Genomic DNA, 25,473 nt, shown 5'->3' on the forward strand with positions numbered 1-25,473 from the left:
AAGACTTGCGTGGTTCGATGCTGACCGAGACACACATTCATACCCGCACACAATCGTGAATTCATCATACTGTCACAGCGCTTCCAGGTATGCTTGTTGAAAGCCAAACCCACCCACACAGCTGACACTCTCCCTGGCAAGCCCACATACATTCCCCCTCAATCCTTCCCTGGTTTCTTGTCCCTTTCCCCTGTTGAATAATAACATCGGTGGTATTTGTGAAGCACTTGCTGTATGCCCCACACTTTACTAAGCACCCCAGTCAGGTGGGATCCAGTCCCCGTCCTTCCCCCTCTTGCTCCCCTCAACCACGTTCCTGGTCTGTTTCCCAACCAGTCAAGTTTCACCATCTGGGGCTGAGCAAGGGCAGGAAACCTGCTCTGTTGATGGGGTAAGAGACTGCGATTGCCCTTCCCTACTCGGGGGAGGGACCCAGAAACTGTGCCCCACAGCCCAGATTCCGTCTCCAGTCGATTCAGTGAAGAATCCCAACACAGGTCTCCTCTTGAAAGTTTCTTTCACAGATTTCAAAGCACTTTGCAGGCGTCTTTATCCTGACGATGGGATGGGCATTGGGCTCGTTTCACAGAGCAGAAAACCGAGGCCAAGAGTGTGAGGCAGAGCTAGGAGTAGAGCCTGGGCATCCAGTTGCCCACTCCTCTAAGGAGCAGAGCGGTCATGAATCCCCCCCCTCCCCCCGGCCCCTCTGGTCGGTTTTGAGGGGTGGCCCAGCCCGTTGAAATTCAAAACTGAAGCGATTTTTCCCCTCAACCCTTCCACCCCCTCGACCCACCCCAGCTCTATCCTTGTCCAGATTTCCTGTTTCATCCCTCGCTGGTTCCTCAGGAAGGTGGTGCAAGACGTTCTGCCAAAAGAGACATAGAAAGAAATCAAAGCTCCCTCTGGTGGAAGAATTTTAAGGGGGGCGGGGGTGGGGGGACACATGTTTTGGGGATCGATTGGAACTCGCCCTTGGGAAAGTGGACCCCCAGATCACAACCCAGCACCATACCAGAAATCCAGACTTTTGGAGTTTTGCCCAGCTGCCTTTCAGGAGTCTCCCTTGATGGCAGTCTTCTCCAAGATTTGGAAAAGTGGGAATGAGTAAGACCAAAGGGAGGAGGTTGCGCTCCCCCACCCTGCATTAATCTTTTGCTTTACACCTGCCCCCAGCGATGGCAGAGCGGAGGGAGGAGGGAGTGGGGGCAGGAGGAAAAAAGAGGGTGGGAGTTGGGAATCCAAGGACTTAGGAATTCGGGAAGGAGGAAAAGAGGAATCAAAAAAACATGGCCAAGGTCGAAAGAAAAGAGGAAAGGGAAAGAGGGGAAAATGGGTGCTGCAAGGCAATTAAATATAAACGTGTTTAACCGGGCACATGAAAAAGAGGTCTTTGTAGGAAATATGGAATCATTTTCCCAAGGGAGGGGAAGAACCAAAAAAATTCATAAAGGGTGCCAGGTCATGGGTAAATTAAGTGGGCCAAAAAAGAGTATGAGAAACACTTTTGCGAGAGAGAGACATCGAAGTTACACTCTTCAATTAGTCTTCAAATGTCATCAAAAGCATAAAGATGGCTAGCGAGAATCCTTCGTTATCAAGATGCAAAAGACGTTTTTAGATGAGAAAGAGATAGATAGACTCAGTTAATTTTGTGGTTTGGTCTTTTCCCAAGAAGCTCTTAGTGTTAGTTTCTAACATTTTTTTCTTTTTTTTTTTTTTTGGTAGTAGACTGGTAGAAGAGCAAATTAAGGTAGCGGCCTAGGATATTTTAGACTAAACTGAGAAATTAAATGTAAACAAATGAATTCCAAAGTAAATTGCAGAAATGTTGGCAACAGGGTTCATGTCTACCAACTCTATTGTACTGTACTTTCCCAGAAGCGCTTAATACAGTTCTCTGCACACATTAAGCGCTCAGTAGATACCACTGATTGAAGAGCGTGTAATCCATCATTATTTGACTGGAGAACTGGAGGATCTGCAATGGAACTCCCATTTCTCAGTCAGGTTGCAAATGTGAAGCTGACAATTATAGACCCAAGAGTTTCACCACTGAACCGTGACAAATTGTCAATTCTAGAATAAAGTTTAGGATCCATGAGCAGATAGATAAACACGGCCTATTGGGGGAAAGACATGCCTGGTGGAAAGAGCACAGGCCTGGGAGTCAGATGACCTAAGTGCTAATCGCAGCTCCACCACTCGTCTGCTGTGTGACCTTGGGCAAGTCACTTCACATCTCTGTGCCTCAGTTCTCTCATCTGAAAAATGATGATGGCATTGGTTAAGCACTTACCATGTGTTAAGCACTGTTCTAAGCGCTGGGGTAGATACAAAGTAATCAGGTTGTCCAACGTGAGGCTCACAGTCTTCATCCCCATTTTACAGATGAGGTCACTGAGGCCCAGAGAAGTTAAGTGACTTGCCCAAAATCACACAGCTGAGAAGTGGCTGAGCTGGGATTAGAACCTATGACCTCTGACTCCCAAGTCCGTGCTCTTTCTACTAAACCACGCTGCTTCTAAAGGGGATTGAATCCCTATTCTCCCTCCTACTTAGTCTGTGAGCACATGTGGGACAGGATTATGTTGTACCTACCCTAGCACTTAGTGCTGTATATGATTAACAAACATCATCATCATTATTATTATTATTATTATTATTGGTGTTGTTCCTGTCAGGGGAAAGCATTCTTCACTCATCAGCTAATGTTCTTTGAAGGAATACATTAGCATGTGGATAGAGGGGAACCAGTCAGCGTTTGTGGTTTTAATTAGATTCCGCCAGTTCTAGGATTCCATTTTAACCAAGTTCCCCACTGAAGATTTTTTTAAAAACAGAGTAATCATGGGGTTTTACTTAACATGGTCACAAACTATTTGAAGAAGAGATTGCACAGAGAAATTTCCAAGTTCAGAGATGACACTAATCTCCTCCAGGTGGTGAAATATTGTGCTGGTGGAGACAACTTGCAGGAAGATTTCACAAAGCTGAATGAATGAGCAGAAAAGTGGCAGATGAACTTCAGTGTGAGCAAGTGGGAAGCACTTGAGAGAATACAATATAACAGAATTAACAGACATGTTCCCTTGCCATAATGAGTTTACAGGCTATAGGGGGAGAGAGACATTAATATGCATAAATAAGTCATTTATAATACATAATTTAAAGATATGTACGTAAGTGCTGTGGGGTTGGGGGTGGGGAGAGGGGACACAGCAAGTCAATCATCAAATTTCCCAAAACTAGAACTAGACATCAATTTTTTTTATGATTCCTGTTAAGTGCTTACTGTGTCCCAGGCACTGTACTAAGCACTGGGGTAGATACAAGCTAATTAGGTTGATATAGTCCCTGTCCCACATGGAACTCACAATCTAAGTCAGAGAGAAGAGGATTTAATCCCCATTTTACAGATGAGGGAACTGAGATCCAGAGAAGTGATTTGCCCAAGGTCACACAGAGACAAGTGGCGGATCTGGGATTAGAATCCAGGTCCTCTGACTCCCAGGCCCCTGCATTTTCCAGTAGGCTATGCTGCTTCTTAATTTTTAATGACAAGCCCTTCAAATCTGCTTCACTTTCTGCTCGTAGGGTAGTCTCATCAGCTTAACGAAGGTAGTTTATATTCTTTCCTCCAATCTTTACTCCCTGTTCGTCTTCATCTAATCTGGCTTCTCTCATTATGTATTCGATATAAAGGAAGAACAGATAAGGCAATAAGGTACATCCTTGTCTTACACCCTCACTAATGGGAAACCAATCTGTTTCTCCATATTCTGTTCTTACTGTAGCCTCCCATTTGGCATAGAGGTTCCATGTTAATGCAATTAAATGGTCCGGCATACCCATTTCCCTTAATGTGATCCAGAGCAGAAAGGGAAGAAGATTTGAAGGGCTTATTATTAAAAGTTAAGGAACAGAGCAAAAGGATGGGCCTATATTTGAATGTCTAGAAAACAAAGATCATGACAATTTTAAGACATTTTAACACATTTGTAGTGGTTGGAGAAAAGATTGAAATAGTTGACAATTTTTCTCTCCTGGGATTGATAATCAATAACAAAGGAACTAATAGTCAAGAAATATGCTGAAGATTAATGTTAGGAAGATTTGCTCTGAAGAGCCTAGAAAAAGTCATGAAATTTGCTTATGTAACAATTGCCACAAAAATACAAACTGTCAATTCTATGGTGTTTCCAAGTGACAACGTATGGATCCGAAAGCTGGACAGTGCAAAAACAGGATAGAAAGAGCATTTATTCTTTTGAAATGTGGTGTTGGAGAAATGGGCTGCCCAAAAAACAAAGAAATGGATTTTGGAGAGAATTAAGTCAAGCTGGTCTTTGGAAAGCCAAATGACTCAACTTGGATTAGCATATTTTGAACACATAATCAAGAGGACTAATTCTCAGGAGAAGACACTATTGCTAAGAAAAGTCCAGGGAAAACATGGAAGAGCCAGCCCAGCAGCTAGATGGATAGAAACTATAACAACGATAACAGAAGAACTGTTAGCAAAGTTACAGATTATGGCAGAAGACAAAGCATTTGGGAGAAAATATATTCATTCATTCATTCAATAGTGTTTATTGAGTGCTTAATATGTGCAGAGCACTGTACTAAGCGCTTGCAATGTACAATTCGGCAACAGATAGAGACAATCCCTGCCCAGTGACGGGCTCACAGTCTAAACGGGGGGAGACAGACAGCAAAGCAAAACAGAACAAAACAAAAACAAGACAACATCATCAAGATAAATAGAATCAAGATAGAATAGAATAGAAAAAATATATCCCTAGAGCCACTATGAATCAAAAATGACTCGACAGCACTTGATAATAATAATAATACATGCTGCTTCCCCCACTGAAGCTTGGTGGTAGGTAGCTTCAAAATGAACAAAACTGGCATTTTTTTGCACCCAAGACCCGGTTAGCCCACCCACTCCAGATTCTAGTAACAGTCATCTACAGTCCCCCATGCCCCACCTTCAACTTTCTGAACCATTCTGATCCCTTTTGCAACATTCCTTGTTTCTTTCTTCATGCCTACATTGATCCTGGGAGATTTTAATATCCACATAGATGTTCCTGATGACCCTTCCACTGCCCGCTTTCTATCACTCCTCAACTCCACTGACCTCCTGCTCCACCCCAGCTCTTCCTCTCACCAACTTGGACACACACTCTGATCTCATCACCCCTAGCCACTGCACAATCTCTACCCTCACCAGCTCTGAAATCCCTCTATCTGACCACAACCTCTTCACCTGCCTTCTCTCCTGCATACCTCCACCCTGCAAATCTTTGCTCTTACCCCACAGAAACCTCTGATCTTTTGACCCCATCCAATTTTCTCAACTCATCATGACTCATTTAGCCTCCATACCCAAACTACCTTACCCTTCCAATTTGTCGCTCTCGAAACCACCCTCTCTACTGAACTCAACTCCCTCGCTCCCCTATCCCTTCGTCAACCCCGTGATCTACAGTCCTGGATTACCTCCATAGTCTGCTTCCTTTGCTCTAGTGCATGAGCCGCAGAGCACTGCTGGCGGAAATCTACCTGTCAGTCTGGTCTCGTCCACTTCAAGTTTATCCTTGAGTGCTTTAACTCTGCCCTTTCCTCTGCCTGCTACAATTATTTCTCCACCCTTATTGACACCCTTGCCTATTGCTCTCGCCAGCTGTTCCAGACATTTAACTCTCTCCTCATCCCCCCATCCCCTCGCCTTCCCAATCTCTTGCTCCCAATGATCTGGCTACCCACTTTATTAAGAAAATTAACACTATCAAGCATGAGCTCCCTAAAATCTACCCTGCCCCTCCCCAGGCCCTTCCCACTCCTGCCGCTTCTTCAATTTTCCCATCTTCCCCAGCAGTATCTCTAGAGGAGTTCTCCCACCTTCCTTCAAAATCCAGCCCCACCCCCTGTGCATCCACTGCCATCCCTTTGCACCTAATCAAAACACTTTCCCCTCCCTTCTTCCCTCCCTAACTGCCATCTTCAACTGGTCCCACTCCAATTGCTTCTTCCCCACTGCTTTCAAACACGCCCATGGCTCCCCTATTCTGAAAAAAAACACTCCCTTGACCCCGCAGCTCCCTCCAGTTATTGCCCCATCTCCCTCCCACCGTTCCTCTCCAAACTCCTTGAGAGCGTTGTCAAACCCACTGACTCAAGTTCCTCTCCTCCAATCATCTCCTTGACCCCCTCCAATCTGACTTCCGTCCCCTTCATTCCACAGAAACCACCCTCTCAAAGATCATCAGTGATCTCCTTCTTGCCAAATCCAACCGCCTCTACTCCATCCTGATCCTCCTCGACCTCTCAGCTACCTTCGACTTAATCGACCACCCCCTTCCCCTGGAAATATTATCCAACCTCAGCTTCACTGATATTGTCCTCTCCTGGTTCTCCTCCTAGCTCTCTGGCCACACATTCTCAGTCTCTTTAGCAGGCTCCTCCTCTGCCTCCCACCCACCAACTGCGGGTGTCCCTCAAGGTTCGATTCTGGTTCCCTTTCTATTCTCCATCTACACCCACTCCCTGGGAGAACTCATTCTCTCCCATGGCTTCAACTACCATCTCTATACAGATGATACCCAAATCTGCATCTCCAGCCCTGCTCTCTCTCCCTCTGTAGTGTCTTACATTTCCTCCTGCCTTCTTCAAGACATCTCTACTTGGATGTCCTCCTGTCACCTGAAGCTAAACATGTCAAAAACATAACTCATCTTCCCACCCGCACCCTGTCCTTCCCCCCATTTTCCCCTCACTGCAAATGGCATCACCATCCTGTGTAACAAGCCCATAACCTGGCATTATCATTGACTCTTCTCTGACATTCAACCCACATATTCAATCTATCACTAAATCCTGTCAGTTTAACCCCCACAACACCCTTTCCTCTTCAGCCAACTGCTACTACAATAATCCAAACACTTATCCTGCCTTGATTACTGTATCAACCTCCTTGGTGACCTCCCTGCCTCCTGTGTCTTCCCACTCCAATCCATAGTTCACTCACTAGCCCAGATCATTTTTCTACAAAAACATTCAGTCCATGTTTCCCCTCTCCTCAAGAACTTCCCATGTTTGCCCATCACCTCCACATCAAACAGAAATTCCTTTAAAGCATTCAATCACCTTGTCCCTTCCTATCTCACCTTGCTACTCTCCTACTACAACCCAACCTGCACACTTCACTCCTCTAATGCCAACCTATACACAGTACCTAGATCTCATCTATCTCTCTGCCGACCTCTCACCCATATCCTGTCTCTGGCCTGAAATGCCCCCCATCTTCATATCTGACAGACACTTATTTTTCCCCCTTTTCAAAGCCTATTAAAGGCACATCTCCTCTAAGAGGCCTTCCCCAACTAAGCCCTCTTTTCCTTTTGTTCCACCCCCTTCTGCTTCGCCCTGACTTTATTCATCCCCCATCCCAGCCCCACAGCACTTATGTACAAATCCTTAATTTATTTATTTATATTAATGTCTGCCTCCCCCTCTAGATTGAAAGCTCATTGTGGGCAGAAAATGTGTCATATTATAGTCTCCCAAGCGCTTTGTACAGTGCTCTGTACACAGTAAGCACTCAATAAATATGACTGATCGATTTAATTTTTTACCACAGAAAAGATGGGCAGATAGACAATATCAATAAATTGAAGAAAGGTTCAGACTAATTCATGGATGATAGATCCATCGTGGGTTAGGAGCGGAACAAGCTAGAGATATCAGAAGGTCCATCCCTAACCGAAAGAAGAGAAAGGATCACATTTTTTCCTTCAAGCAGCCTCTGGTACCTCCAAGACTGAATTCTGGATTGGGTAGTTGGTCTGGAGAAGTGAGAAGTAGGAAGTAGGCAGCAAAGCAGGAAAAGAATCGGAATGACAAAGACTAAGTTTCCTCCATTAGATTACCAAAGACCTTGGGAAATCCCTCTCTCCTTCCCCCCTCCTCTGCCCTTCTCTCCCCTCCCCACTGCTCCTCCTTACCCGTCAGATTTTTCAAGTTCGATTCCAGTTTCTTCAGTTGGTTAGAGAGGGCTAAGTTATTTTGGAATTTCCCTGTGGATAAGCAAGTAGACCCAGAGATGAAGGCTCAAGTCTGCCAGTTCTTCCCAGCCCAGCCCTAGTTATCGGCTTTTGAACGTGCTCTTACCCTTCAGAGTTTTCACTTGTGATTCAAATATGTCCATCCGACTGGAGAAATTCATGGCAGTTTTATTGAGCTCTTCGGGTGGGCAGGTTGGCCAGGAGATGGAAACACAGAGGATGGAGACACAGAGGATGAGAGGAAACTCTAGCAGACTGTCGTGGAATCTAGCTCAGCCTTCCCCACTCCTTCCTTCAATTTCTCTGTTTCCTCCTCCTGGTCTCTTCTTTCATCTCCCTCCACCCTCCCACCCCCAGCCTCTGGGGCTGCCTGCTCTTCTACCCAAGTCTTGGCATCTGCTCCAGGGCTCTCACCATTCTGGATGCTATTGGAGAGAGCCAGCTTCACATCCTCCAGCTCCTGGGACACTTGTGAAACTGCCAAAGAGAAGAAACCCAAGTCCCTGTGTAGAACTACTGTCTTCTGAGTGGTTTGCAGCCCCACCCACTACCCCTCACCCCCGACCACCCTCCTTCCTTCCCTCTCTCTCTCCTTCCCTCTCTTTCTCCCTCCTATCCATCCCAAGGATTGAATTGAACTCATTCCTTGTTTCTGAGTCTCCTCTTGTCTTCCAGCTTTGGAGAGGGAATGGAATGGGGGAGAGAGAGAGAGAGAGAGAGAGAGAGAGAGAGAGAGGACCAGGAAAGGAATGAAATTTAGTTGTGAGGGGAGGGGTTTAGAAGGAAAACCGAGGATGAGAGTTGGGGAAAGAAAGGGCTAAGGCAGTCCAAGAGGCAGGTTACGGGCTGTTGGAATGGAATGAGGTGAAGGGTGAAGCAATCCGGGAGGGTTGGGCCTGGGAAGAGAATGGTGACGGTTGGGGACGAGGCTGAGTTGCTTTTTTGTGGGGGGGTGGGAAGGGACGTTGGAGGAAGAGGTGAGGAACGTGATTGAAGAAAGGAGCGGGATTGGGAGAGGGAATTCTGGGGAAGAGGTTGGGGGCTAGGGGTTTGCAGCTCCAGTCCTCTTAAATTCGGGAACTGGGGGGATCCACCTCACAGTTTTTTCCCCACCCGCCTCAAGACTAGTCTCCACCCTGGCCACACCCCAACTCTGAGTCGTCAGCAGCACTTACTCTTCACCAGGACCAGCAAGAAGAAGATGATGGACAACATGAAACTGAAGACCAGCAGGATGTAGAGGCTCATGATGGACTTGTGCACCCATCTGGGGACTGAGAGCCTGGACAGCCCCGGGGCAATGGGGGCTGGGAAGGGGCCAAGGAGACGCGGCTCAGTGACCACCACCAACACTGTCACCCCTTGATCCTTTGTTGGGACAAGATGGTCTCAGAAGGGTCCTGATCGAGGCCCCCAAGACCCCTGGGGCTTCCTGGGCCCCACCATGTCCCACGCAGGCATTGCTCCTGCCTCGATCTGGGCCATTGTGGAATGGCCCCACCCCCGAACATGCGCCACCCGGGGGGTGCAGGGAGGTGGAGGGAGCTGTGAGCACCACCATCAACTCACCTGGGCCAGCTGGGGGTGAAGACTGGTTGCCGAGATCATGCTGCCTCTTGAAGGTCATGGTGACGTTCTCATAGTCTGGGTCATCTTTCTTCTCCGCGCGGCCTGCTGAGGGTCCAGGGAAACCACCCGGTCCCTTAGGGTCTGAGCCCTCCAGTCCCTTCCCCCAGAGAGCACCCAGGTGCCCTGCCTCCCAGCTTCCCCGTTTTCCTGTCTAGGTCGCTCTCACCTCCCAGAACTTAAAAGACCTGTCCTCCAACCCTTCTTCCCTGCTGCCTCCTTCGGGTTAGTGATAATGTTGGTATTTGTTAAGCGCTTACTACGTGCCGAGCACTGTTCTAAGCGCTGGGGTAGACACAGGGGAATCAGGATGTCCCACGTGGGGCTCACAGTCTTAATCCCCATTTTACAGATGAGGTAACCGAGGCCCAGAGAAGTGAAGTGACTTGCCCACAGTCACACAGCTGACAAGTGGCAGAGCCGGGATTCGAACTCATGACCTCTGACTCCAAAGCCTGGGCTCTTTCCAAGTGGTAGCCGTCAGGCTAGCGGTAGTCCTTCTCCCAGTTCTGGCAAGTAAGAATGAGGGTGAGACATGAGGGGTGGAAGCGAGGAACAAGACAGAGAGACAGAGAGGAGAAGAATGAGCCCAAGGTGCCGGAGGACGGGGGTCAGGATCTTTTCTCCAGTGCTTTTCAGCCAGGCAAAAGTGGTGGAGATGGCGAGGCGAGAGGAGGAAGAAGAAGACGAAGCAGTACTCACCTCCCACCCACATCATCTATCCTGGTTCTCTTCCCCCTCTCCTCAGTCTTCTCAGACCCAAATCCGTCCCCAAAGACCACCCACCCCCGGCCCTACTCCCCACTCCCAGGATCCCTGTGAATCTGCACCGCTCCCCCCCCCGACCCCAACACCTAGTTTTTGACTCTTCACCTGAGGTCCTGCAGGATTCCGCCCCCCTCCCCCAACCCCAATCTGACTGACAGATCCCCCCACCGCCCCACCCCCCGCAGCTGTACCTTCTGGGTCCCTCTTTTTCTTGGATTTCCAAGTTTGTACAGTGTCCAGCTGCTGATTCATGTAGATGTCTGTAGGCTCCATTGTCTCAGGATCATCTAATCTGCTCTCGCTTCCCTCCCAACCCGTGGGTTAGTCTCGCAAGAGAAGTGGAGCAATCGCCCAGGATGTGTGTTATGGGAGGGGAGAGGATACGGGTACCAACCAGAGCCCCTCTGGACTGTAAACTCGTCCTCTAGTCTGAGCTCATTGCGCTCAGGGAATGTGTCTGTTTATTGTTACAGTGTACTCTCCCGAGCACTTAGTACAGTGCTCTGCACACAGTAAGCACTCAATAAATAGGATTAACTAAACTTTGCTCTACAGATCTGAGCAATCAGGTACCTCTGACTCCCCACCTGCAGTACTGCTTCTTCCACATCCACCCCTAATAATAGAAATGGTGGTGTTTGTTTAACGCTTTCTCTGTTCCCTCTAGACTGTTTCCCCCCTCTTGACTGTAAGCTCCTTGTGGGCAGGGAACATGTCTACCAACTCTGTTACAGTGCACTCTCCCAAATGCTTAGCACAGTGCTGTGCACAGAGTAAGCCCTCAATAAATATGACTGATTGATACAATGCAATCAGACCGGACATAGTCCCTGTCCCACGTGGGGCTCACAGTCTAAGGGGGAGAATGGATATCGAATCCTCATTTTACAGAGGAAGAAGCTGAGGCACAGAGAAGCAAAGTGGCTTACCCAAGGTCGCTCAGCAGGCAAGTGGTGGAGCTGGGTTTAGAACCCAGGTCCCCTGACTCCCAGACCTGGGCTCTTTCCACTAGTTCATGTTGTTTCCCACTCCTTGATGTCTCACAGAAGGACCCATCTTGCCCCAAACCTGCTCGATTGAGGAAGGGTCCCAGGAGCTGAGGGCTGGGAGAACAAGGGAATGGCTTTGTGAAGGACTTGCAGAAACTGTGACCTGGGAAGGCTTAGCCCAGGGGCTTGTGGGCTGAGTTGGCATAGCTTATGCAATTGGCCCAGGTCTCAAGCTTGTAAGTGGTATAAGGAGGGAAGATCCCAGAGGTGGATCTATTCCACGATCTTGGAGATACCTGGGAACAAACCAAGAGTTGGGGCCGGGGGGCGGGGGAGGCAGGGATCTGCCAGGGCCTGAATCCCCAGGGAGTGTTACTGATGAGAACAGTCTCCCTCTCCCCCCACCCCAAGAACATCCTGGGTTGCAGGAAGAGGGTCAGCAAGTGACCATCGTTGGCTCATGGGGGGCCCAGCTCCCAGCCCGGCATCCTGGCTCCCAGACCAGTGGTCAACTTTCTAACTGAAACCCTGGGGGAGGGCTAGGGCCAAGAAGAGAACCCAGGTAATCAGGAAAGGGCAGAGCTGGAAGGTCTGGGAGATTAATCAGACACAGAGGCATCCCTGAACTCTTCAAACTTTTATTGGGAATAAGAAGCCAAGAAGTGTGGCCACTGCCATTGCATCCGGAAAACCACATTTCTTCCTACTTGAAAACCACGCAAAGTGTATATATTTAGAGGGGGAGGGAGAGGCGGGGGGGGCCCGGGAGTGGAGGGAGGGGCATGCCAGGCCTCTACATTCCAGGGCATCTGGTCTCCCTGACTAGGAGGAAGAGGTGCCTGGAGGCAGAAATACTGGGTCCTCCAAGCCCCATCCCTCCCTCCACCGTGAGGGAGGCCAGGGTGGGGTCCTCTCATCTTTGAGGTTTCCGGCTGCAGTCCCACAGACAGATAGCCGAGAGGAAACAGATGTGTCATAATGGGACAGACCGCTGGAGTCACGTGCACACATCTGACTGGGGGATTTAGTTGTGAAGGGGGGAGACAGTCAACCCCTTCAAATGCAGTCCTGGTCACACGCGAATACCACCCACGCTCAGGCATACGCACAGTCACACACACACATACACATAGCCATCCTCCTCTCACACACACATACATACAAATATCCATCCTTCTCAGACGCACGCACGCACACACACACACAGACTCAGAACTGCACACTTCTAAATTAGCCACACCCACCCAGACAGCCTCTCCTGGCCCCCTAGCCCCTCCACCCCTACCTCCTCAGCCATCAGTTACACTTGTTCCCTGTTAGAAGGGATTAGAGGTCAGGGGTGAACTGTGGGTGATGAGGGTCAGGTCTCCCCACCCCACACCAGATTTGTCTGATGGCAGTGGGGGCTTCTGTTCGGGGTCTCCAGACTTCTCCCAGACTCTGCCCCTCTGCCCTGTGATTCAGAACCCATCACCCCAGGGCCAGGGGCCCTTCTCTCTCAGGCAAGAGGGACTAGGCCCCTCGTTGGGGGCAGGGCCCCGGGGGCCGGAGGCCGGGAGAGCAAGGGAATGGCTTTGTGGAAGGACTTGCGGAAGTTGTGACCCAGGAAGGCATAGACAAGGGGGTTGAGGGCTGAGTTGGCATAGCTCATGCAGTTGGCCCAGGTCTTGAGCTTGTAAGTGGTGTAGGAGGGGCGGGCAGGGGGGGCCAGGCCCTGGAGTAGCAGGAACAGCTGGATGGGCCCCCAGCAGACGGCAAACACCACCACTACGGCCACCACCATCCGCGACACCCGGGCCCGTGAAGGAGGGGGGCCCGGAGGGGCCTGCGAGGAAGGAAGGGCAGGGAGATTCTGGGTGCTGAAGAGTGGTGGGCTTCTCTCCCGTCCATCCACCTTCTTCCGGCTGGGTGGGGCGGGGTGAGGCGAGAGACAGTTCCCTCTCCCTGCCCCTCCCCCGCCCCAGTTCTAGACCTCCTGTCCTGACCCCAGCCCACCCTTCAGACCCTTAGCCTGCCCAGTTTGCACCTCCTCGCCTTGTCCCCGGCAACTCCCTCCCCCCACCCCTCCTTCCCACTGACCTGATGCCCAGCCTCCAGGGGCCCCACAGCAGGCCGGCGCAAGCGGTGCAGGACACAGGCGGCACACAGGACAATGGTGGCCAAGGGCAGCAGGTAGGCGACCAGGAAGGTGTAGAGTCCCAGGGCCCGGGCCCCAGACTGGCTGGCAAAGGCCTCGGTGCAGTAAATGCGAAGCCCATACCAGTAGCCGAGTTCTAGCCTCGGGGGCAACGCTGCTGGCACTGCCAGGGCCAAGGAGCCTGGGGAGGAGGAGAAGGAGAGGGGAAGAGGGAGGGAGAAGGAGGAGAAGGAGTGGGGGGAGAAGGAAGAGGCGGCGGGAGGAGAGGGGAGGGGTGGGGGGGAAGGAAGAGTGGAAAGAAGGAGGGGGAGGAGGGAGGAGAAGGAGGAGGGGGAGGAGGAGAGAGAAGAAGAGGGGAGGAAGAGGCAGGAGGAGGAGGGGGAAAGGGGGAGGAGGAAGAGGCAGGAGGAGGAGGGGAAAGGGGGAAGGAGGAAGAGACAGGAGGAGGAGGGGAAAGGGGGGAGGAGGAAGAGAGAGGAGAAGGGGAAGAGGAAGAAGGGGGAGGGGAGTAAAGGGGAGGACGAAGAGGGGGAGGAGGAGAAGGGAGGAGGAGAGGGAAAGGAAGAGAGAGGGGGTGAAGGGGAAAGGGGAAGAAGCATTAGCCAGGGCCAGGTAAAGGGACCCGGGAGCCGGAGGTGGCGGAAAAGAGTGAGCCTGGGGGCAGGACCCTTGGGGCTAAAGAGGAAGGACGCGCTAGTGGCGGGGGGGGGGGGGGGAGGCAGAGCCAGATGGGCGGCAGGAGGAGAGAAGAGGGGTGAATAGGGCAGGTATTCCCTTATCTCTGCTTTCTCTCGGCAGCGCCTCTTTGCTGTCTCCCTGCTGCTTCTCTCCCTCATTCGGGGACTGGGAAAGGAGGGGCTCGGGTGCTGGGGGTGGGGGATGGGGGGTGCCGAGCTGGGGTGGGGCTCCCGGGGCGCCGCTTCACCCAGCCATATGGCGGTGCTGATGGCCATGGCACTGTGGGCCGTGCGATGGCGCAGCGAGCGCAGGGGGAACAGCGTGGCATAGCAGCGGTCGACGCTCATAGCTGTCAGTGTCAGGCAGGTGGCCTGGACCGTCACCTGGGGAGCGGGGACACTGCTGTGTTCGGAGTGGCCCGGCCCCCTGCCCCCCAGCCCCTGCTCCCCTCCCAGAACGCGGGCTCCTCCTACCTGCTGCACGTAGTTGACAAACTTGCACATAAACTCCCCGAAAACCCATCCGGGCAGCGGGTAGAGGGTGGCGGTGAAAGGCACGCAGCAGAGCAGGAACACCACGTCCGTGATGGCCAAGTTGGCTAGCGGGGCGGGAGGGAGGGAAGGAGGGAGGGAGGGAAGTCGCTCGGGGGGGCCGAGACCTGGAGACAAGGAGCCTCCGCCTTGCCAGCCCCAGGAGCCCCCCCAACGGGCCGGAACGAGGGTGGGCCCGACCCCCTCCCCCCGACCGAGGGGGGGGGCGGGCAGGCAGTCCGGGCGAGTTCTCGGTCTCGGACTCAGACCGGGGGGTCTGAGGGATGGGGGGATGGGGGGTTTGGACTCGGGGGAGGCCCCGATCGCCCAGCCGTCCGGTCCGCTCACCGAGGTAGCAATGCGTGGCCGTGCGCACGCCCCGCCGCCGGCTCAACACGAAGAGGAGCAGCGCGTTGCCCAGTAGCCCCAGAGCCATGACCAGCGCGTAGAAGAGAGGGACGAGCCAGGCGTCCGTGAGCAGCGGCGGTGGGCCCTCCCCGGTCCCGTTATACAGCCAGCGGCCCGGGACGCTCGGCCCGGAACCGTTCCCGTCCTCGCCGCTGCTCCAGGCCCCGGCCCCGTCCTGCTCCTCCATCGGTCCCACGCCGGCCAGCTAGGGGCTAGTCGGCCTCGTCGTCCCGGGATCGACCGAGTCGCCCCTCCCGACCCCCTCCACCCCCAACAGGCGGTCCCGACCCTCCGTCCGTCCCGTCCCTCTCCCCCGCCCTTCGCGCCGTACCCCGCGCCCCGTCCCGCCTTCTCCCCTTCTGTCCCTCTGTCCCCGCGGGCTCGGTCCCCCCGACTCCGGAGGGCAAACTTTAAGGGGAGGGGGGAGAACTCAGAGGGAATCTGAAAGCTCCCGATTGGTGCTTCTAGGAAAACGTGGGAGGAGCTCTGGAGGGCAGGGAGGGAGATGCTAGGGGGATCGCCGACCGGGACCCCAGGGGTTCGCCTCTCCCTTCTGCTCCTCCCCTCCCGTCTCCGCGTCTCCGGTTCGGTGGAGTCAGAGGCTTCAGCACCGGGGACAGCGCGGGACGAACAGAGGGTGTGTGTGTTGTGTGTTTGTGTGTGTGTGTGTCTGTGTGTGTAAGAGAAACAGAGTGCACGGAAGATTCGACTGTGTCGGTGAAACGGAATTTGTGGCACCGTGTATGTGTGTGAATGAGTCTCTTCCATGTGGGTCTTTGAGTCTGTGTGTGTGTGTGTGTGTGTGTTTGAACGTCAGTCTGTGAGCGTGAGTCTGTGCCCAACGTACGTTGTCTGGGTGTCCATCCGAACGGTGGGTCCCCTCCTTCGTCTCCTCCCCATCTCTCCCCACCCCGGCTATGCAGAAAGCTAGAGCCGCAACTTGGAAGGGGGCTGCTCCCTTCTCTGTCTTCCATCCCCCTTCCCGCTTTGCGCACCCTCACCCTTCCCCCCGCCCCTCGTCGCCTCCCTGGATTTCCTGGAACAGCGTGTTCCTGCCGGGTGCAGTGAGCCACTGCTATGACCCAAGGAAATGCTCCTCCTCCCCCTCGCCCTACCGTTCTCCCCTGGACCCCCTTCCTCCCGCCCCAGAGCGCAGCCCCCTCCCCCAAGTAGGAGCTGACGCTCTCGCTCTCTCGCTCCCTCTCTTGTCCCAAGAAAGCCCCGCAGACTGCCAGAGTATGCCTGTTTATTTCTCCCCTTGCCTCCAGGGACCCAGAGTCTGGGCCTCAGGCGGTCCTTATCTGGCAGCAGCGGGCAGAGGTCCAGTCGATCCCCCTGCACTGACAGTGGCACACGGTGTCTGAGCGGATGTCCCACGAGCCACAAGCCGAGCCACAGGAACAGGCCGTAGCTTTGTAACCTGGTAGACGCGGGGAGGGGAGGGAGGCAAAAGGGAGGAGTGGCCGGGGGGGACCTGGGGGCTCAGAGGAGCCTGAGGGGCAGGGAGTGCAGGGGACTGGGGCAGTGGGAGTCTGGCAGTGGGCAGTGACTAAGATAGGTGGCGGGGAAGGGAGAATGAGGGGCTGGGGGATGGGGCAAAAGGGCAGGAGAGGTCTGGATCCGGGGATTTGGAGCAGGGAGGGGGTTGGAGCATGGGAGGCTCTGGGTTAACCTGAAGGGCAGGCCACCAGGGCTCCTTGGGTAAAGACACTGGTGCAGACAAGGCTGAGGTCCTTAAGAGCAGACGACACTGTCGGGAGAAGGAGAAAAAGAGCTCCAGATCTCACCCACTGGCTAGGGCCAGATCCCCCGCCTCCTTAACCTTCCTTCTCCCCCCTGGCAATTTCCACCCCTACCCCCAACCCCTCCAGCCCTACCCCCTGCTCAGAACCCAGCTGCTCTAGTCCTTCCCTGGATAGGGCAGAGGCCCAGGAAGCCAGCCTCCACTCAGCAATCTCCCCTCCAGCTCCTCCGCAGCTCCCCACCGCCGAGTTTCTGCAGGGCTTCCTGCCTGGCTAGGAAAGAGAGGGGGACAAGAGAGCGAGACAGAGAGACACAGAGAGACACAGGGAGACACGCACCAAAAGACACAGAGAGAGAGAGATGTTGAGAGAGTGAAAGAGTGGGGAAAAAAGAGGGAGAAAAGTGGGGGGGGGAGAGAGGGAATGGGAGGGAAAGAGGGAGAAAGGGGAGAGGGAGAGAGGGAGGGAGAGATGTACTGGTTCAAGGAACAGGTGGGAATTGGAATCGGGGTCAAGACTGGGTTTAGGCTCGGGGGCACAACTAGGGTCTAGGATGGGGAAACAGACTTGACTTCTAACTGCGTCTCTGGTGGCCGGTGTTCTGCGGGGGGATGGATCATTACCGAGGGAGTTGACTCTCTCTTGGATCTTCTCGATCACGTCCGTGTCCAGGATCCACTGAGTGCTCCCCAAGGCCAAGAGCCCAAAGAAGGGGAGAAGGAAGGAAAGGAGGAGAGCAGCCTTCATCCTGCTGGAGGGTGATGACCTGGGGGAAGAAAAAATCGGCAGAGTCCCCTCCCAGCCCAGAGCCCAACTCTTCTGACTCAGAGTGCAAATTCAAGGGGAAGGAGGGAACTGGGTGGTGGGCAGGAGGTGGGTAAATCGTGGCTCGGTGGAAAGAGCCTGGGCTTCGGAGTCAGAGGTCATGGGTTCGATTCCCGGTTCTGCCACTTGTCAGCTGTGTGACTGTGGGCAAGTCATTTAACTTCTCTGTGCCTCAGTTACCTCATCTGTAAAATGGGGATTAACTGTGAGCCTCACGTGGGACAACCTGATTACCCTGTATCTACCCCAGTGTTTAGAACAGTACTCTGCACATAGTAAGCACTTAATACCAACATTAATTAATTAATTAAATACCTGGGTCTCTTCAAAGAAAGCTGGCACTTTGGCGTGGGGGAAGGAGGTGGCTGAAAAAGGCTGTAAAGAAGAAGAGCTAGAGGGTTGTGGTACTCACTTTCTCTTGTTGGACTTGAGGGCAGACAGGGGCTGTTACCATATTTATGTACTCATGTGTCCTTGACGCAGCCTTTCCTGGAACCTTGACAGTTACTCAAGGCTCTTGGATCTTGACACAATCGATGTCTCTGATTTCCCAACTTCCTCCTTGGGGCCGGTGCTGCCAATTCCCTTGCCAAGAGAGGGCAAGGGAAATAGTGAGGTGTCGTGAGGGGAAGGTGAGGGCGGGCCGGGGGCCAGAGAGATGAGCTCGTTGGCTTCTTTCTTCCACTCTTGCAGCGTTCTGGGGTCTGCGGGGGCAGGGGGGGAGGAGGCAGATGTAGGGAAGTTGTGCAGAGTAAACCATCAGGCAGAGATCGCTGAAGGGATGGGGATAGACAGGAAGGATCCTAGTCACCTGTGAGTCTGTTTTTGGTTTATAAGGTGACTGAGGACTCCCACTGGGTCTCTCTCTCACGGAGCCAGGCCCAGTCCCTTCGTCTCTCACCTGGGAAAGGGGGTATAATAATAATGTTGGTATTTGTTAAGCACGTACTATGTGTCAAGCACTGTTCTAAGCGCTGGGGTAGATACAAGCTAGTCAGGTTGGACACAGTCCATGTCCCACGTGGGGCTCACAGACTTAATCCCCATTTCACAGAATGGGGGACTGAGGTACAGAAAAGTTAAATGACTTGCCCAAGGCCACACAGCAGACAAGTGGCAGAGTCGGGATTAGAACCCAGGTCCTTCTGACTCCCAGACCCGTGCTCTAACCACTATGCCATGCAGCTTCCCTTGTATGAGGGGAAGTGAGAGAGGTGGGGGACCTGGGAGGGCAGGAATATGCCCCCTCCACTGGTAACCTGACCAAAATGGTTTAGTTCGGAGGTCTTTCCTCTTATCTAACCTCACTACCTCCTGCAGCAATCAAAGCCCTATGCCACTATGCCATGCCACTTCCCCAATTTCTCCTTTTCCATTTTTCCACTCTCTTTTGTTACATCTGAAATCTACATCTCTGCCCCTGTCCTCTCCCTCTCCCTTCAGACTTGTATCTCCTCCTGCCTCCAGGATGTCTCTACCTGGATGTCTGCCCGCCACCTAGAACTCAACATGGCCAAAACTGAGCTTCTTATTTTCCCTCCCAAACCCTGCCCTCTTCCTGCCTTCTTTATCACCGTGGATGGTACGACCATCCTTCCCGTCTCTCAAGCCCGCAACCTCGGTGTCATCCTTGACTCTGCTCTCTCATTCACCCCACACATCCAATCCGTCACCGAGGCCTGCCGGTCTCACCTTCATAATATCGCCAAGATCCACCCTTTCCTCTCCACCCAAACGGCTATCTTACTGGTCCGGGCTCTCATAATATCCCGGCTGGATTATTGTGTCAGCCTTCTCTCTGATCTCCCTTCCTCCTGTCTCTCCCCACTCCAGTCTATTTCATTCCACTGCCCGGCTCATCTTCCCACAGAAACGCTCTGGGCATGTCACTCCCCTTCTTAAAACCCTCCAGTGGCTGCCTATCAACCTCCGCACAAAAAAAAACTTCTCACTCTCGGCTTCAAGGCTCTCCATCACCTTGCCCCCTCCTAACTCTCCTCCCTTCTCTCTTTCTACTGCCCACCCCGTAGGCTCCGCTCCTCTGCCGCCCACCTCCTCACCATCCCCCGTTCTCGCCTATCCCACCATCGACCCCTGGCCCATATCCTCCCGCTGTCCTGGAATGCCCTCCCTCCTCACCTCAGCCAAACTAATTCTCTTCCCCTCTTCAAAGCTTATTGAGAGTTCACCTCCTCCAAGAGGCCTTCCCAGATTGAGTTTCCCCTTTTCCCTCTGCTCCCTCTACTGCCTCTCTGCCCCCCCTTCACCTCCCTTCAGCTAAGCCCCCCTTTCCCCCCCTTTCCCTCTGCTCCTCCCCCTCTCCCTTCCCCTCCCCTCAGCACTGTGCTCATCCGCTCATTTGTATATATTTTTATTACCCTATTTATTTTGTTAATAAGGTGTACATCCCCTTGATTCTATTTATTGCTATTGTTTTTGTCTGTCTGTCTCCCCCGATTAGACTGTAAGCCCGTCAATGGGCAGGGATTGTCTCTATCTGTTATCGAATTGTAGATTCCAAGCGCTTAGTACAGTGCTCTGCACATAGTAAGTGCTTAATAAATACTATTGAATGAATGAATGAATCCTTCATCCCTCCCTAGTTGTACCTCCCTCTTGACTCTCTCATCTCCCACCAATTGCTTACGCTTTGACCCCTGCATAGCCTTACAGTCCTCTACAGTGTAAGATCGTTGTGGGCAGGGAATGTGTCTGTATATTGTTATATTGTACTCTCTCAAGCGCTTAGTACAGTGCTCTGCACACAGTAAGCACTCAGTAAATATGATTGAATACCCACCTTCCTGGTCGTGTCACCCCTTCAGCCATCCGAGTTCCCTTGGGAACATCTGTCCATTACTGTTTAGTCCTGCTGCTGATCCAATGGAAAGCACACGATTCTGGGAATCGAGAGTTCTGGTTCTGTCTGCTGGGACTGAGATAATAATAATAATAATAATGATATTTGTTTAGTGCTTATTATGTGCCAAGCACTGTACTGAGCACTGTGGTAGATACGAGGCAGTCAGGTTAGACACAGCCCCTGTCCCACATGGGACTCAGTCGTAATCCTCATTTTACAGATGAGGTAACTGAGGCATAGAGAAGTTAAGTGACTTGCCCAAGGTCACACAGCAGGCTAGTGGCAGAGCTGCGATAAGAATCCAGGTCCTCTGACTCCCAGACCTGGACTCTTTCCACTAGACCCCACTGATTCTCTAAGTTTCACTAGTGGGAAAAGTTTCTGGCTCTTCCAATCTCCTATCAGGGAGCCCAGGCTAAGCCTGTAATAATAATATTGGTATTTGTTAAGCGCTTACTATGTGCAGAGCACAGTTCTAAGCGCTGGGGTAGATATAGGGTAATCAGGTTGTCCCACATGAGGCTCACGGTCTTCATCCCCATTTTACAGATGAGGGAACTGAGGCACAGAGAAGTAAAGTGACTTGCCCACAGTCACACAGCTGACAGGTGGCAGAGCCGGGATTCGAACCCATGACCTCTGGCTCCCATGCCCGTGCTCTTTCCACTGAGCCACGCTGCTTCTCTGTACACACGGAGGGTAGGCCAGAGCCCAGATGGCAGAGTTCTCTGGGTGGGGGATTCAGATGGGGGAGTGGCCCAGAGCCTGAGGAGCCACCCAGAAGACAATATAATAATCACAAAAATAAACTGTGGTATTTATTAAGCGCTTACTATGTGCCAGGCACTGGGGCTGGATACAAGCTAGTCAGGTTGGACATAGTCCATGTCCCACTTGGGGCTCACAGCCTTAATCTCCATTTTACAGATTAGAGAACTGAGGCACAAAGAAGTAAAGTGACTTGCCCAAGGTCACACAGCAGATGAGTGGCTGAGCTGGGATTAGAACACAGGTCCTTCTGACTCCCAGGCCCCTGCTCTATCCAGTAGGCCACTTTGCTCATTTGACTAATTCCTTACTTTTGTTTCACCTATTGTTTGGTTGCATGTTTGCAAAATTGACCTGCTTCATATTCCCCATTAGGTTGTAAACTCCTGGAGGGCAAGGATGTACATGTATTGTATGTTCTCCAGCACCTAAGAGGGATGATGATGGAGAAGAGAGGGGAAGGACAAGTTGGTCCACACCAGTGCCCAACAATAATAATTGTGGTATCTGTTAAATGCTTACTATGTGCCAAGCAAGCCCTATACTAAGCTCTGGGGTAGATACAAGATCATCAGGTCCCACATGGGGCTCATAGTCTAAATAGGAGGGAGAACAGGTATCGAATCCCCATTTTATAGTAGAAGGAACTGAGAGGCACAAAAAGGTTAAGGGTCTTGCCCAAGGTCGCACAGCAGACAAGTGGCGGAGCTGGAATTAGAACTCAGGTCATCTGACTCCCAGACTGGCTTTTAGAACCAACTTCTCTTCTGGGTTCACCTGTCCCGCCGCCAGGATTCTTGTCACCTGTTGGTCTTGGTGCTTAAAGATACGTTTTCAGTAACGGTTCCCTCATTTCCTTCCTGTGTTCTTTTCCTCAAATAACCCTTCGCCTTACTGTGCCAGGCTTACTGGTTTATGCTCCTGCCCAGACCAGGAAATACCAAATTCCTGGGGATTAGGAGGGAGGAAGAGGCAGGAACAGGCTAGACATAAAGTGATCCGAACTGGCACTTGGCACAGTTGGAGATTTGTCTAATCCCTTGGCTGCTGGCCACTCTCACTGGATTGCCCTTAACTGGGTAGCCAGAGATGGTCTTGAGGCGGAAGTTGCATGAGCCCCGGGGTGGCCGGGCATTATCGAGGTGCACGGCAGTTCGTAGCCTTCCCCCGCCACCTCCGTTTCACCTCGGACCAGGCAGGACCACAGGAGGGGCCAGTGGTGACCCTTGGTGGGGAGAAGAGGGAGGCAGGAGAAAACTGGATTCCAAAGAAGGAAACTGGGATATCTGGGGCCTAAACTCGGCACTCCTCCCTGCCCGCCCCGCCCCTTACTCCTCTCTTCCTCTCATGAGCAGCGTGGCTCAGTGGAAAGAGCCTGGGCTTCGGAGTCAGAGGTCATGGGTTCGACTCCCGGCTCTGCCACTTGTCAGCTGTGTGACTGTGGGCAAGTCACTTAACTTCTCTGTGCCTCAGTTACCTCATCTGCAAAATGGGGATTAACTGTGAGCCTCATGTGGGACAACCTGATGACCCTGTATCTCCCCCAGCGCTTAGAACAGTGCTCTGCACATAGGAAGCGCTTAACAAATACCAACATTATTATGAGCAGTGGCTTTCGGCAAGAGGATCTGTGACTCGAAGATCTGGGCCTCTGGAAGTTCTTTGTCCATCTCCCCCAGCGCCGTGGCTTTCCATCGGGGGCCCCGGGCTAGGAGGGTATAACCCGGGGCAGAGCAGAGCCCAAGTGGCAGGGTACGAGGAGCCACCCAGAAGGTGGTGGCTTTTACCTTCACAACGTCTCTAGAATCCTCTCCATCCAAACAGATCCAAGCACTTATCCTAACCCGTCTCAGCTATCGAATCAGCCTCCTCGATGACCTCCCTGTCTCCTGCCTCTCCCCACTCCGGTCCTAACTACAACAATGTTGGTATTTGTTAAGCGCTTACTATGTGCAGAGCACTGTTCAAAGCGCTGGGGCAGATACAGGGTCATCAGGTTGTCCCACGTGAGGCTCACAATCTTAATGCCCATTTTACAGAGGAGGTAACTGAGGCACAGAGAAGTTAAGTGACTCGCCCACAGTCACACAGCTAACAAGAGGCAGAGCCACTTCTGTGCTGTCCGGATCGTTCTTCTACAAAACTGTTCAGTCCACATCTCCTCACTCAAGAACCTCCAGTGGTTGCCCATCCACCTCTGCATCAAACAGAAACTCCTCCCTATCAATTTTAAGGCACTCAATCAGCTAGCCCCCTCCTACTTCGCCTCGCTTATCTCCCTCTACAACCTGATCCTTGCACTTTGCTCCTCTAACACCATCCTACTCTGTACCCCTATCTCACTTGTCTCACTCCTGACCCCTAGCTCACTTCCCCCCTCTGACCTGGAGCTCCCTCCCTCCCCCTTCAAAATAATAATAATAATCATGGTATTTGTTAAGCACTTATTATGTGCCAGGTACTCTACTAAGCGCTGGGGTGGATACAAGTAAATTGGGTTGGACACAGTCCCTGTCCCACATCGGGCTCACGTTCTAGTTCCCCATTTTACAGATGAGGTAACGGAGGCCCAGAGAAGTGAAGTGACTTGCCCAGAGTCACACAGCAGACAAGTGGTGAAGCCGGGAATAGAACCTATGACCTTCTGACTCCCAGGCCCGTGCTCTAGCCACTACTCCATGCTGCTTCATACCTGGCAGACCACCACCCTTCCCACTGCCAAAGCCCTACTCAAATTGTATCTCCTCCAAGAAACCATCTCTGACTAATCTCTCATTTCCCCTCTCTTTGACACTCACCCCACCCCCAGTCCCGGAGCACTGATGTCCACCATATCCCTATACTCTGCTGCTTCCCTGCTCTGTAATTAATTTTAAGTTCTCCCTGCCTAGACGGTAAACGCCTTGGGCCAGGGAGCACGTCCACTGACTCTACTGTATTGTCCTCTCCCAAGCGCTTAGTAGAGTGCCCTACACACAATAGCACTCAATAAATACCACTGATGGACTGTGATGACTGTGATGGATGCACAGAGTCAAGGAGAGCAGAGACAGAGGCTGTAGCAGAACTCTCCGTTTATCTAGACCAGGCAGGGCTGGGTGCCAGCAGCCAGCGCGGGAGGGGTGAGGTGGTCGGGGTCAGATCTGGGCTGGGATGCGTGTCCCTGATGGGGTCAGAAGGTCAAGTGGCAGCAGCGGGCCGAGGTCCAGTCCATGTTGGCACACTGACAGTGGCATGTGATCTCTGAGCGGATGTCCCAAGACCCACAGGCAAAGCCACATGAGCAGCCTGTGGCCAGGTAACCTGGGAAGGAGAGAAGGGAGAGAAGGAGGCAGAGGGAGAGAGAGAGAGAGCGAGAAGCAGGGGCCAGTCAGGGGTGGGGCCGAGGGTAGGACCGGGGACCCCTCCAGCTCTGACCCTCAGGAGAGAGCAGGACTGATCTGAGTGTCGGCTGGGAGGGAAGCGGGCAGAGCTGAGGCAGGAGCCACGGGAAAGCTTCTGTAGCTCCAGGTCCCAGGAAGAAAGGAAAAAGGGAGGGAGGGAATGTGGCCGGGATAAGGTTAAGGGGCAAAACAGGGAAGGAGCTGAGATGGTTTGCTCCCTTCTCATCCGCACACCTCAGGTAAGACCCACCCCCTCAGCTCACCGAGGGGGCAAGAGGCCAGGTTTCCTCGGGTGGTGACGCTGGTGCAGAGGAATTGCGACTTGTTCAGGGCTGCAGACACTGAAAGGAGAAGAGGGAGCAGAGGAGATGGGGCAGGAAGGAGGGGAGGGGTCCCCAGTCAGGGATGAACCCCAAAGTCTCTCTCCCCCTGCCACCCCAGGGTTCTCTGTGCTGCTGGGGAGTGGGGGCCGGGTGAGGATTCGGGGGGACTCATGCTTCTGAACTGGTACCATGCTGCTCCAAAGCCATTTGGATCTTCAGGTCCACGATTGAGTCTATGGTGCACTTAGCACACTCTTGTGCCATCAGCCCGAGGACAGGGAGGAGGAGGAGGAGAAGGTGGAGGAGGAACATGGCCTTCGTCATGCTGGAAAGGTATGCCCTGAGCAAGGGGGCAAAACAGGAG

The 25,473-nt window shown here is 52.7% G+C and overlaps 4 protein-coding genes across 5 annotated transcripts; all 4 read right to left on the reverse strand.

The window, feature by feature from the left end:
• Positions 1-231: 231 nt before the first annotated feature.
• MCEMP1 (mast cell expressed membrane protein 1) lies at positions 232-10,759 on the reverse strand. 2 transcript variants are annotated; one of them, XM_029052242.2, is made up of 7 exons: positions 10,655-10,759; positions 9,639-9,743; positions 9,245-9,376; positions 8,484-8,546; positions 8,176-8,247; positions 8,010-8,081; positions 232-865 (listed from the first exon to the last, which is right to left on the reverse strand). In XM_029052242.2, exons 1-7 carry the CDS (start codon positions 10,734-10,736, stop codon positions 843-845), a joined length of 549 nt encoding a protein of 182 aa, XP_028908075.1. In that variant the 5' UTR covers positions 10,737-10,759; the 3' UTR covers positions 232-842. The 2 variants fall into 2 exon arrangements, with proteins under 2 accessions (XP_028908075.1, XP_028908077.1); XM_029052244.2 differs by lacking the exon at positions 9,245-9,376.
• Positions 10,760-12,074: 1,315 nt separating this feature from the next.
• LOC100084853 (G-protein coupled receptor 54-like) lies at positions 12,075-15,468 on the reverse strand. Its single transcript, XM_029051505.2, has 5 exons — positions 15,146-15,468; positions 14,741-14,865; positions 14,515-14,650; positions 13,532-13,770; positions 12,075-13,277 (listed from the first exon to the last, which is right to left on the reverse strand). The coding sequence occupies exons 1-5, from the start codon at positions 15,390-15,392 to the stop codon at positions 12,951-12,953; spliced, it is 1,074 nt and encodes a 357-aa protein (XP_028907338.1). The 5' UTR covers positions 15,393-15,468; the 3' UTR covers positions 12,075-12,950.
• A 966-nt stretch (positions 15,469-16,434) lies between these two features.
• LOC103165823 (resistin) lies at positions 16,435-18,204 on the reverse strand. The gene is made up of 4 exons (XM_007657896.3): positions 18,088-18,204; positions 17,571-17,713; positions 16,878-16,955; positions 16,435-16,625 (listed from the first exon to the last, which is right to left on the reverse strand). The coding sequence occupies exons 2-4, from the start codon at positions 17,692-17,694 to the stop codon at positions 16,492-16,494; spliced, it is 336 nt and encodes a 111-aa protein (XP_007656086.1). The 5' UTR covers positions 17,695-17,713; positions 18,088-18,204; the 3' UTR covers positions 16,435-16,491.
• A 6,256-nt stretch (positions 18,205-24,460) lies between these two features.
• Positions 24,461-25,473, reverse strand: LOC114806546 (resistin-like). Its single transcript, XM_029051576.2, has 3 exons — positions 25,298-25,473; positions 25,050-25,127; positions 24,461-24,706 (listed from the first exon to the last, which is right to left on the reverse strand). Exons 1-3 carry the CDS (start codon positions 25,431-25,433, stop codon positions 24,576-24,578), a joined length of 345 nt encoding a protein of 114 aa, XP_028907409.1. The 5' UTR covers positions 25,434-25,473; the 3' UTR covers positions 24,461-24,575.

Source organism: Ornithorhynchus anatinus, chromosome X1 (assembly GCF_004115215.2).
Source record: "Ornithorhynchus anatinus isolate Pmale09 chromosome X1, mOrnAna1.pri.v4, whole genome shotgun sequence".
NCBI classification, from domain to species: Eukaryota; Metazoa; Chordata; class Mammalia; order Monotremata; family Ornithorhynchidae; genus Ornithorhynchus; species Ornithorhynchus anatinus.